This window comes from Nansenia antarctica, assembly GCF_963989245.1.
Source record: "Nansenia antarctica genome assembly, chromosome: 15".
Lineage (NCBI taxonomy): Eukaryota > Metazoa > Chordata > Actinopteri > Argentiniformes > Microstomatidae > Nansenia > Nansenia antarctica.
Window position 1 is genome coordinate 6080884 of NC_137685.1, and position 13693 is coordinate 6094576.

The window sequence follows — 13693 nt, forward strand, 5'->3', positions numbered from 1 at the left end:
TTGTCCTTAAAACCCCATTTCAATGGCACCTTCCCGTGGAACAGCTAGCCAGCTAAGGGCAGTACAGAGCCTGGACTCTTTTAAGACAGGCCTATTCAAAAAGGCCTTTGACTGCTGAACCTGTGTTCATTCTTGTGATTATATATCTTTTTAATGTTTTTAACTTATTATGTTTTTAGGTTGTTTTGTTTTTAACTTATTACCGTATGTTTTTACGGTTGTTGTTTTTTTCTCTCTGTAGCACTCTGAGATTCTTTGGAATGAAAAGTGCAATACAAATAAAATGCATTATTATTATTATTATTATTATTACATTGTTTAGAATTAAGACAGTATTTTGTAACACCCCCATCAAAAAGGTGTCCTCTTTAGTGAAGGCAAAGACAGTGGTTGAAGAATGTGATCATTGATTGACTGGAGTGGGTTCTGTGATGAAGGGCTTTGTCTGACCATCAGCTGGCTGCAGTGGATCGTTACTGTGTCTGTGTTGTTGGTTTTAAAGGCTGCTCTTTGTCTGTCAGTGGGAGGTCACATAGTGACTCACTACAGCAAACATGACCGGTTCATTTCCAAGACTACCATCTGCTCCTAAGTCTGCTCCTGTGTGAACTGAGCATCACATTGCAATTCATTAGATTGAAGAGGGATGCTTTGGTTGCCCTGGACACTTGTATTCTTTCAAGTGGAATGTTAAAAGTGGTGAATAATATTTTTTTGTGGGTTAGGTAACAAGTGTTGTTGCACTACAGTGCGGCGCACTTTAACATTGTATTTGCCCAGGAGGACTTTTGTGTGTGTGTGTGTGTGTGTGTGTGTGTGTGTGTGTGTGTGTATTGTTCTTGGTAGAAGTGTTCTATTATGTAGCAGACAGCAACAGGTTTGTTCAGGGCAGAGATGTTTGAGTCTGAGGGAGGAGGTTTTAGAGTTGCATGCCCCTTTTTGAAATATGAAGAGAAGAAAGGCTTGATTTGGACCAAACCATCATGGAATGTGAAACAATACCACTTGCATACTTGACAGAATGGTTATGTGAGCCTAAAGGGTAATGTTCTGGAAATGAAGGGGGCTTCTTGTGGGGCATGTCTTGTTCCTGGGGTCTGGCCTTGGACACTGGTTTTGTCAGCACAAGAACATTGTAAAGACTTGTTTAGGAAGCACTACAAAGCAGAATTCTGTTTTTACGGCTGCGGATATTGTGTTGGAGAGAAAACATCATCAAAACATCTTGTTTCTACTTTCATTAACAAGTCCTCTCTGTTGTTTTGTGTGGATTATGTACCTTTGTGTAATTGAGACATGAAACACAGAGGGGTTTAGGTTTCCCCTCCATCTGGTCTTCTCCATACATTATTGATACTCTTCCTCTGTCTCTCTCATCCTTGCAATTTAATTGGAGGCTTAAAATGTTATTTTGAGAAAGATTTAAAGACTTTAAGACCTGTTCACCTCTGTCGGGCTGAAATAAATTGAGGTACTGTAGCCTCACTCGCTAATATGTTATTATTTGTAGCTTTTTAGCATAACACTTGAGTTGTGTTAAAGATAGTCTAGGCTTGTCTTCACACAAACATACTGATGATATTTTACATCAATGATAGTCCTACTCAGGTTCTGTTGTATAGAAAATGGAAATAATAATAATAATAATAATAACTGTATTTGTATAGCGCTTTTCCTGCAAATGTTGCAGCTCAATGTGCTTTAATCATTATATAATCTTAATTTAATTATTTAGTCATTTAAAGGCAATATTAAAAGGATGGGTTTTTATAATCTTAATTTAATTATTTAGTCATTTAAAGGCAATATTAAAAAGATGGGTTTTTAGTCTTGGCTTGAACATATTTGCTGAGGTTGTATCCCTAATGTAAACTGGCAGTGCATTCCACAATTTGGGTGCATAAAGTGAGAATGCAGCCTCACCAAATCTCTTCTTTTGTGGTACACAGAGAGAGAAATTGAGAAATAAAAGGTATCTGTCTCGTTTCAGGATTCAGCAGTAGACGGGTGAAGAGAGGCGCAGTGCCACCCTCTAGTGGTGACCGGGGGTACTTCAGTGTTAGGAACCAAAGTGGGAGAAACACTGCTGCAGATTTCTTGCTGCCTAGCTGAAAATGAAAGCCCTGAGTCTGAACCTCCTCAGAATACATGACTGGAACTTCAAGGTGAGATGAATTGTAATGTTAAGTCCAAATTGTGCTCAAGATGTGGCCCAAATTTGTGTTCTTCAACCATAGCATTTCTCGCAGCAGGTGATGTTTTGACTGGCTGGAGGTTTGAGTTACAAGGCCTCGGGAATTACACCACATGGAGGTCAAAGGTCGCCTTATCACATCCATGGGTTTGGGGGCTCCAGGTGAGTCTGGAAACCACAATCTATTTTATTTTAGGGGAATGTTCCTTCACACATTTAGTCTATTTTGGACCAAAGCACTAAAACTAAAGTTCACACTGGTACAGTATATGTCTGAACAAGCATCAGATTGTTTGTAAATTAACTCTGGCTTGTCCTATTTGTGTTGCCCTCTGGGGAACTGTCCGGGGAATGTACTGTATGTGTGAAACACTAATGGTTGGCATACATACAGCTTAATTAAGGATTATAGTATTATCTAACCAATGAGTGTCTGCTGACAACATCCAAAAACAACATCCAAAAATGATTGTTTAGCAGCTTTTTATGGGACTTTATATATTCATCTATTGTAAAGTGCTTTGAGTTGCATTTCATGTACGAAAGACGCTGTATAAATAAAGCTTTACTTACTTACTTACTTACTTACTTACTTACTTACATACATTCACTGAAATTCGTGCCTTTGAGTGTTGGATTGATCATAAATGTTTGATGTATTTGTTGTTTTGTGTCTTCCATGAATGTCTTTCTGTGTGTGCAGATGTTCAGGACAGCAAGCTGCAAGCAGAGCGCATATCTGCGCTTCAGGAGAGGAAGCAGCTCCTGGAGGCGCTCCTGAACAGCCGCGTGGGGGAGCTGAGACAAGTCTGTCTGCTGGAGGCGGTTAGTTTAGCTTCCCCTTATCTCTTGATCTCAGTACGGCTTTAGAGCAGACAGGTATTGATCCACACACCTACGTTTTTGCGAGAGGTGCCGATTATCGCGACGCACAAACATGCCCGCATGAGTATGTCGTTTTAATCTTTTTAATTGCAGATCAGTTTAAAACAGTTTATACAGGGACGTAAACCCGAATCGTCTGAAACGGTAAATCACAGGCTCGCTGTGTTTGGTTTTTCACAGATGAAAAGAATGTTTGGCTACTTCTTCTTTTTGTTACAGAGCTGCGATAGTCATGGAAAATGTTGCAGCATAACAATGTTTGCTTGATTTCTCCAGAGGCAGAGCCAGAAATACCAGGCAGCAGCTTCAGCTTTTCACTGACAGCTGTTTCACACACCCCTCCTGCTTTCACTTACTCTACACAATAGGGTTATTTATGCTTTTAGATGCCTGTGCATTTCATGTACGAAAGGCGATATATAAATAAAGCTTTACTTACTTACTCACTGTGTATAAATCAGTTGATTTTAAGTTTCGAAGCAGAGCCATTTCAATAATATTACTCTGATAACCAAAAATCTGGGTATTATTATCATGGTTATATTAGTTTAAGGGTTAGGGTTAGGGTTATCTATTTTAGCACAATTAACTAAAGTAGAGAACGACAGGCTTGAGACTAGCAGTTAACTGTTTATTAGGTTTGTTATTATTACTGCATGATCTAACGTTTTCCTTCATGGCAGAGTGCTAATTCTGTCATATGAATGTCATTACTTATTCTATCATTGTTGATTTTGTATTCTGCTGCAATGCCAATGTCGAAGAACCTGAACCTAAGAATTTTACTCTGTGTACCAGTACATTGGATGTAATAAAAGCAATGATTCTGATTCTAATTCTAATTCTGATTCTGATTCTGATTCTGATTCTAATTCTGGTTCTGATTCTGATTCTGATTCTGATTCTGATTCTAATTCTGATTCTGGTTCTGATTCTAATTCCGGTTCTGAATGTCCTCTGCAGGAGCTGACAGGGAAGCTCCCTCGCTCCTTCCCCCTGGAGACGGGAGAGAGACCCCCCCTGGTACAGCGCAGGGCCGGGCTGGCCACCAACACCAAAGGAGAGGTAATAATAGTCCAATAAGATTATGATCAGAGCATTTGACACTGTGGTACTGTGTGTCGTCAACTCACGGCTGGCTGTGTTCTGGTTCTGTGTAGGATGAGATATGCCAGAGACGGCAGATGAAAGCGCTCTTCACTGGCGCTCTGTACCGACACTCAGACTCAGACAGAAATGTCCCGAACAGTAAGAGGACTGTCCACCGGGGGTGCCACACGGGTAAGACAGTAGTGCACCACAACCTCTTTTGTACCAAACATTATTTTAGAACAAGCACCGATTTACTTTTTTTCACAATATTTTTATTATCATTTTTATATACCATTATCAAAGAAAAAACAACAAAAGACAAAGAAAGAGAAACATACAATAACAAAGATCACAAACATAGACACACACAACCTGCATAAATGTTGAAATCTAACATAGATAAAGTCCTTCTACTCAATGTTTCTTCGTTGAGAGATGTGGGGGTCTAACACAGGATATGATTTGTATACGTGTCATTTGAAAGGTTCTTGACCTTTTGATAACCTGTCGATTATCTGCTGTGAGAAAGTGTTTGTTGTGTGTGTGTTCTTTTCCAGAGGACACTGTGATGTCAGAGAGTACTAGCTCCATGTCAGATTCAACATCCCATGACAATGGTGAGTCAGCTGGATTTTCAAATACTCTCTCTCTGCTGCCCGTTTCAACATCACTGGGAAAGTTATCTTTGTTTGTTCCTTTTGTACTGGCCATATATAGGTCAACATCACAGGCTTGCCAAATACTGGGAAAAAACTGTAAAGGCAAGTGCCATTGTTCTGTCAGAGAGGCCACGGAGATGGGATTTCTTTCTTCCCCTTGTTCACATTCATCGTTTCTAATTCACAGTGACTGGATGGCAGATCACAATTCGGTTCGCAAAATGATGAAAGGAACGCAAAATCAGATTTGTCCTCCTCAGACGGCCGTCTGCTTATTGTCATGAAAGAGAACGAGCTGTTTATTCTGTTGTTAACTCGTGAGTTTAGAACGATAAGGTTCTATCTCCGTCTAGGGTAGTTCAGAGATATTGAGCGTCAAAGGTTTTACATTCCATTATGTCTTGTGAGATGGAACCTTTGTATTTTATGAATTACTAACAAAAAAATGTCAACGTTTTTAAAAATAACACCACACAGGCATTAATAAACACCTAATGGATCAGATTATGTAAAAAACTCAATTCTGACCAAAAATGGAGATAGAACCTTATAATTCTAACGTCACGAACTGTGTGAGTGAGTTAGGCCTACATACTGTAGAAAACCCCCCCCATGGTCTCCTCCCCACAGAGGAGTCGTCTCCCAGCGTTGCTGCGGACCACCGCTCCCTGTCCCAGCCCCGGCTGACCCTGGGCAGCCCGGACCACCGGGTCTGTAGGAAACTCTCCCCCGTGGAAATCTACTATGAGATGAGGACGCGCCGCAACTCTGTCACCAGCTCCATTAGGTACTGTCAGCGAGGCTGACACACACAGCATCCTGCTTCTGTGTGTGTGTTTGTGTGTGTGTGTCTGTGTGTGTTTGTCTGTGTGTGAGTGTGTGTGTGTGTGTATATGAGTGTGTGTTTGTGTGTGTGTCTGTGTGTGTGTGTGTGTGTGTGTGTGTATGTGTGTGTGTCTATATGAGTGTGTGTATGGGTGTGTGTGTCTGTGTGTGTGAATGTGTGTGTGTGTGTGTGTGTGTGTGTGTGTTTGTGTGTGTGTGTCTGTATATGTGTGTGTATGTGTGTGTGTATATGTGTGTGTGTGTGTGTGTGTGTTTGTGTGTGTGTGTGTATGTGTGTGTGTGTGAATGTGTGTGTGTGTGTGTGTGTGTATGTGTGTGTGTTTGTGTGTTTGTGCACATTAGCGTGCGTGTATATGCATGCACGGGAAGCACTCCCTTGTCCTTTTATGTCTAATACTATGCATTTGTGTATTTATAGCCCTAGTCATTCTCTACCCAGAAGTTCGTCTAATGTCGAAGGCAGGAGTGTTCCGGCTACACCCCTCCTGGCTCGAACGGCCCCTATCAGTGTTCATGTCAGGTACCGTTTCTCTGGTCCAACGCCTCTGCCTAATGCAGCACATCCACGGGTCCACACCCACTACACTGACAAAATGGCACGATGATTTATTTGGTGAACAGTCAGAGACTTGATTGTTGTGGTAGGATTAGTACCGTGTTGGCTAACTGCATGCTATTATTATTATCTAGGTGTCTATTATCCATTAAATGTAATAGTGCACTCACTGGATTTACAGTTTATTATTCAAACGTAGATATTCTTTAGCGTGAAAAATGCAACGTGTGTATTTTAATCCGGCTTTAATCCGTTTAATCCGGCTCCTAAATGCTGCTGGTGTCCCCCCCCCCCCCGACCTGACCCCCATCTATCTACCCTCCCTCCACCCCCACTCAGAGAGCTATGGACTGTCTTGACCTGAACACTTGATCTTTTGGCACTTTTTGCACTTCTTATATTTATATTTATTTATTACTTTTTGCACTGATGTTGGTTTTATTCTGTCTTGTCCTGTCTTGCACCTGTCCTGTTGTAAACTGCGCTCCACTGTACCAAACCAAATTCCTAACATGTTCACATCATGGCAAGTCTTCTGATTCTGATTCTGATTCTGATTCTGATTCTGATCCACCTCCAATATCGCTTGGCTTCAAGGCTGGGCATTCCACTGAGACTGCTCTCCTTGCTGTCACGGAAGCCCTCCACTCTGCCCAAGCTTCCTCCCTCTCCTCTGTTCTCATTCTCCTTGACCTGTCTGCTGCCTTCGACACAGTCAATCACCAGATCCTTCTCTCCATCCTCTCAGACCTGGGCATCTCTGGCACCGCACACTCCTGGTTTTCTTCCTACCTGGCGGGCCGCTCCTACCAGGTGACCTGGAGAGAATCGCTATCTTCTCCACGAACCCTCTCCACTGGAGTTCCCCAGGGTTCCGTCCTAGGGCCCCTACTCTTCTCCCTCTACACCAAGTCTCTTGGCTCGGTAATCTCCTCACATGGGCTCTCCTACCACAGCTACGCAGACGACACTCAACTCTTCCTGTCCTTCCCCCCGTCTGATGTACACGTGGCAACCCGTATCTCAGCATGTCTCGCTGACATTTCAACTTGGATGGCTGACCACCATCTCAAGCTCAATCTTAACAAGACCGAGCTCCTCTTCATCCCCGGGAAAGCCTGCCCTCTCCAAGACTTCTCCATCACAGTGGAGAACTCTACTGTAACCCCCTCCCTGACAGCCAAGAACCTTGGAGTGATCCTGGATAACCGACTATCCTGTGCGGAGAACATTGCAGCAACGGCTCGCTCCTGCAGATTCCTCCTCTACAACATCAGAAGGATACGACCATTCCTTACCAGAGAGGCAGCGCAACTCTTGACCCAGGCACTGGTCATCTCCCGCCTGGATTACTGCAATGTACTCCTGGCTGGGCTCCCCGCTTCAGCCATTAGACCCCTGCAGCTCATCCAGAATGCTGCTGCCCGGCTGGTATTCAACCTCCCCAAATACTCGCATGTCACCCCTCTCCTTCGCACCCTGCACTGGCTCCCGATAGCAGCTCGCATCAGATTCAAGACCCTGGTGCTTGCATACCAGGCAGCTAAAGGGACAGCCCCTGCCTACCTGAAGGAAATGGTAACCCCCCAAACCCCTGCCCGCTCACTCCGTTCCTCCACCTCGGCTGGCCGACTGGCCCCACCTCCTCTACACAGCAGTCGGGCTGCCCGATCACGTCTCTTCACAACACTGGCTCCCCGCTAGTGGAATGAGCTCCCCACGGCTGTCAGAACGGCAGAGTCACTACCCATCTTCCGTCGTAGACTGAAGACCCATCTCTTCAGGTTACATCTTAACTGATCCTCCTGAGACATCTTCTGACCCTCACCACTACGTCTCCTAAAGACACCCGCTTTCCCCTCTACTGTGTCCCTAAGAACTTCTATTGCCCCCCTTGTACTGTTTCTCAGTTTCTCCAGTAATATAAAAAAATAAATAAAATAAAAAAAAGGTTTAGTAGAAGGCGATAATAGGGAGAAGGTTGTTCCTTCTATCAGTGGCCCCGGGCCCGAGCTAGAGTACTCTTCCTGCAACGAATAGTGGACTGCTGATTCACATGCTTAGTATTCAAATGTATTGATTGTAAGTCGCTTTGGAATAAGGCGTCTGCTAAATGCCAAAAATGTAAATGTAAATATCGACTCTATGCTGTTTGTTCTCTGTCTCTCCTTCAGATCAGATGTCTCTGGGGGGATTGCGCTGAACCAGTGGTCTGGCAGCCTGGACGTTCCACACATGGTGCCGCTGGCCCAGGAGGGGTCCTCCTCGGAGCGCAGAGGCTGCCCTTACAGTGCCCGCGCCCGACGCAGCAACAGCTCTGAGGCCCTGCTCGACCGCTCCAGTCTCCCCGAGGACCCCACCCTCCGAAACGGGATGCCCCCCCGGGGAGGACCCTATAAGAGCTCCGAGACCCTCACCGACGGCAAACTCAGACACATCCACCTGGACAGCCCGGAGAGACACCTGGACGGCTCCGCAGAGCAGGGGCAGATGCGTCTTTCCATGGGGGGCAGAGGGGCCGGAGGGGGTTACAACGAGCTCCTGATGGATTACATTTGGGGGAAGCAGCAGAGGGTGCAGGTGCAGCACCAGCTGTACCAGTCGACAGGGCGGATCTGGCAGGACATCTCCTCCCCTCGAGCCTCCACCGCGGCGGCGCCCCCTCACGCCAACGGCTTCTCCCACTCCCAGGTGCACCTGCCCAGCACGGCTCCTCCCTACAGCCCCATGGTGCTCCGCGACTCCGAGGCCGAGCCGCGCCGGGTCAAAGTCACCCGGACCAAGTCCTGCGGGCCCTTCATCCCCCTGCAGCAGCAGCAACAGCAGGACACCATCCTGCTCTCTGCCTACGAACCCCCCCTCCTCCACCCTGCCTCGAGCTCCACCACGTCCTCCATCTCCATCCCCAACCTGCCCCACCCCTATCAGACTGAGCTGTCGTCCGGCTCCTCGTTCAGCCGCAGGGGGCCCCCCCCCCAGTTCTCCCTGCCCACCCCGGAGGACTCCACGCGGAGCTTGCACAAAGCCCTGGCGCTGGAGGGGCTCCGAGACTGGTACCTGAGGAACGCCCTGGGCTACCCTCCCGTGCCCACCTCGAAGGGGCACGACGCGGGGGTCTCTCGCCTCTCGCACCCCCACCCGCTGGTGCACCAGGCCCAGTCTGTCCAAGGAGGAGACCCACACAACTTTCACAGGTCTCAGATCCCCCAGTCGGCCAGCTTCCACGGCCACCCGCTGCATGGGAGGTGAGTATCGATCTGCTTTGGGTACGTTTGTTAGAGATTAGAGGTCCCCGTTCACACAGGTGCACGTCACGCTTCAGTAGTGTGTTACCGTTTCCTTTGATTGCACTTGTTTGTTGAGCTCGACGTTGCGTGACGTTAGAATTATAAGGTTCTATCTCCATTTTTGTCAAAATTGAGTTTTTTACATAATCTGATCCATTAGGTGTTTATTAATGCCTGTGTGGTGTTATTTCTAAAAAGTTGACATTTTTGAGTTAGTAATTCATAAAATACGAAGGTTCCATCTCACAAAACATAGTGGAATGTAAAAACTGTGACGCTCAATATCTCTGAACGACCCTAAACGGAGATAAAACCTTATCATTCTAAGCTCACGATTGGTTTTCTCCCTCTCTCCGTGACAGGTCGATGGAGTTCTCACTCTATCAGGAGCCCCTTCACCCTCAGATGCAAGAAGTGACTCCGAAGGAGCCCAGTGCTGACCCAGGCACTTTGGTCTAAAGTAGCAGAATGATACACACACACACACACACCTACTCACACACAAACACAGAAACACACACACACACACACACACACACACACACACACACACTCACCACACACAGGTCCGAACAATGTATACCAAGGAGCTGATTATAACACGACCTCAGAAGCTAAGAAAAACATTACAACCTCAGCAGAAAAAGACTGGACTAATCAAACTAACCTGTAGCTGATAAAGTGCGTAAAGCCTCGCTGAATGCCCTGTATTATAATTGAGCTCAACATATGACAATGTTTTGACCTTAGATCCAGGACTAATAAGTGGATTTGCACTGGAGCTGAGCTGACTAACATCATTGGAGCATCTGAAAAATGACATTGTTCTACTGCAGTACTGTATACTGTAATTCTATAATTCGACAAAACTCAAGTAATACAATCCTCCCTACTTACCCAGACAAATCTCCCACGGTATAATTTTTTACAGAATATAGTATATATACTAAATTACCATTTTGTATCTTCTGAGATATAAAGAACGGAATATGAAGGAAGAAATGTATTGCTCATTAGTCTTGTGATCGACAAAAATATGTTATATGAACTCATATCATCGAAATGTATTTAGAGACACCAGTGAATGTGTAATTGTACCTGTTAACATGAATATATAGATGACAATAACATATCTCATCTGCCCATCTTCCTATCAAAACATTTCTTCATATCTCAACTGTACCTTCTATTTTTCATGTTTGTTAAATAAATAGGGGACATACATTGAAATAGTGAAGGCTGAGAAACAGGTGTACCCTCCTTGTTTTAACAAAAACTCAACCCTTTGTTATTGACTTTCATTCCTAATTCATTGTCAATATTCAATATTTTTCTACATTCCGTTTCAACACATTGCCAGTGTCATACAGAGCACTTTATGAATGTCTTGACTTAAGCCTTAACCCCTTAAAAGCAAGCTTAAGCTGTTGCAAGGCAAAGAACACACAGAACTCAGTGAGAACTCTTCACTATAGAACACACAGAAACTATGAAAGGGTTTAACACAGGGTACCTAGTTTACGCAAATAAGGAAAGTGTTACCATGGTGTTCAAGTTCATGTCTAGGGTCTACGACTACAGGTGATCATCTTAGGGTGTTTTGGAGATTATGTAACGATAGAGGACATGATAGTTTCAAACTCGTATTTTACCAGTGTCAAGTTTTGTCATAGGATTGTAACAACATGATAGATTCTAGATGGAATAAGCCAATTTGGGTCATACAAAAAAACGGCAGATAATCCGATTTAAAAAAAAGGTTCCCTACTGAAGTGTTGTCAGGGTATCCGCGGTGTCTTGACAAGTATTGAAAGTTGATAAATCAACTTTGGGAAAACCAAGACCCTTAATAAGTATTAAAAAGTCTTATCACGATTTTATGAGGTCTTGAATTTTGTAGGTATTTTTCTGAATTAGACTCTGTGCAAAGAGTTTGAGTCCTAAAAACTTTTAGTAAAAGTTTAGTAAAAGAAAGTCTGTTGTATGATAGTGGTCTAGTCTATTGCAAACTAAAACTGTTAAGTGAAAGGTGTCACTGATGTAAACGGTTACAGCTCCAAGTGGCGGTGAGGTCTGGAAAAATATTGACAAGGTCTTAGAAAGGTATTGAAATTAACCTCAAGATTCCTGTATATACCCTGGTTGTGAATGTGTAAAGAAGGAAAAGGGGTCTAAATAGAAGGGGAGCGTTTGATAATGGCATGAGCAGGTCTGATGTCAGATATTAGATTTCATATTTTTGCTTTGTTTCCAAAACACTTTTGTGTATTGATTTAGCAATTCATAGTTTTCATATGGTATACGTTTTTTGAATGTTTCTGATCTATAATATGGACTTACTTTTGAAAAGCTTCCCATGATGTGTGTGTCTGTTCTTGTGTATCTAGAGTGCAAATAGAGGGGCATAATTAACAAAAAAAGGGTTGGAAATCTTGGTTATTTCTTCAGTAATAACTGGTAGCATTAACATGGTGTATTACTTTATTGATCATTGTGGTGCATCTGACAAAATGAATAAAATACAGTAGCTTTTGTAAACCCTTTATGCCTCTGATGCTAACCATGGTCATACTGTACAGTGTCTCTCCACTTGAGAAAACAAAAGTTCTAGACTCATGAATGTCATGTTTTTTTTTACCATCTACAAACAAGTTGTAGACGTTTTGAATGACTTTTTTTTCTCATATACTGTACGTACATCCTCCCTGTGGATGTTTGAAATGTTGGTGTTTTCACATTCGATAGTTAGTGTGTGAAGTTCTTCCAGCTAGTAAAACCTGAAATCGATGACCAAACTGCTGTGCATTGGGGGTCGTAAAAGTATTTTTTTCAGGTGATGTTCTTATGTCTGTAAGTACTAAAAACATAAAATGAATATATACATTTAGCTCTAAAGCTAATTTATTCAAACTATATATTGTATATTTATGAACTTATAACATTTTTGTATATCTATTTGTGAGACACTACTGTACTGAATCCCAATCTATTCTCAGCAACAGCGGTGGTTGGTAACCTACATTTACAAGTGTGTACGCTATGAAAGTCCATACACCGTAAACTGCAGGATGTAAACATAACTGAAGATGCTCGTCGGTTTTGGAGACAGACCGGACTGGTAGGTCCGAGATGTTCCACTTTTTAAAAAACTTTACCTGGTCTGGCCCTGGCTATAGTCTATCAGCTCAGACAGTTTTTAGTGTTTGCTTACTGATATACTGAGTTGTAATTTTGGGCCCCAAGAATCCCCCTCTGAAGACTTTGTATGCATTACTTGTTTTGAAAAGTGACTTAAGCATTTTGTGACCATGATAACAGAATGCAAACATGTATTACAGTGTAGCAAAGTTACTTTTTTTTATTATTATTTTTTTTTCCAGATTTTATCCCTTTTTCACCCAATTTGGTAGCCAATTGAACCCAACCTAGCATCCAATTATCCCCTGCCTATTGCGAAGGATCCACCGCACGACCCCGTGGCCGGCAGTCCCAGAAGAGGCCGCCAGGCAGACTAGCTGACTGGCTCCTCGAGCCCAGCACCTGTTATTCCGGCACCCCGGGGGCGCTGTTGCGCGACGGATCCTTGTCCGGAAATACTCCTATACCGCCCTCGGGAGCGGCCGCCCAATATGCCGCTCCCTGTGTGTGCCCCAGCCATATCCGGATCTGGCGAGCTGGGATACGATCCCAGTCCCCGGTGGGCAGCTTGCACTAGTGGCCAGTGCTTAGACCGCTACACCACCGCGGGGCACGCAAAGTTACTTTTCAGGAATTTAATGCAGTCTTCAGATAGGGATTCTGGCATATATTGTACTGTATCGGTTGGATTTGATTGTCTGCCAGGTGTTTTGGGGATATTTCCAGAATGGAAATAATGTACGGGGTCAAAAATAGGAAATAAAAACTGTCTGGGCTAATCACAGGTCAGGGCCAAACGAGGAAAACATTTTCAAGAAGTGGAACATCCCTTTAATTAATGGTCAATATGTGGACTGTTTCGCCCCAAGGTTAACTTGTTTTGCAACTTGTAGCAATCTAACACTGTGTCCAGTTATGTTTACATTCTGCAGTTCATAGACTTTCATAGAGTATCACAAGGCTAACTTTTAGCAGAAATGCCTCAAATGAAATTCATATATTTCAGTTGTTTGAGACCTATTGCCTGATATTTAGA

The 13693-nt window shown here is 43.8% G+C and overlaps 1 protein-coding gene across 1 annotated transcript; it reads left to right on the forward strand.

Annotated features, from left to right (window-relative positions):
* Nucleotides 1-2307: 2307 nt before the first annotated feature.
* Nucleotides 2308-9978, forward strand: ccdc120b (coiled-coil domain containing 120b; the record flags this gene model as incomplete). Its single annotated transcript, XM_080545701.1, has 9 exons — nucleotides 2308-2356; nucleotides 2898-3019; nucleotides 4043-4144; nucleotides 4240-4360; nucleotides 4729-4788; nucleotides 5461-5617; nucleotides 6095-6196; nucleotides 8407-9477; nucleotides 9882-9978. 9 exons carry the CDS (start codon nucleotides 2308-2310, stop codon nucleotides 9976-9978), a joined length of 1881 nt encoding a protein of 626 aa, XP_080401827.1.
* Nucleotides 9979-13693: the final 3715 nt, after the last annotated feature.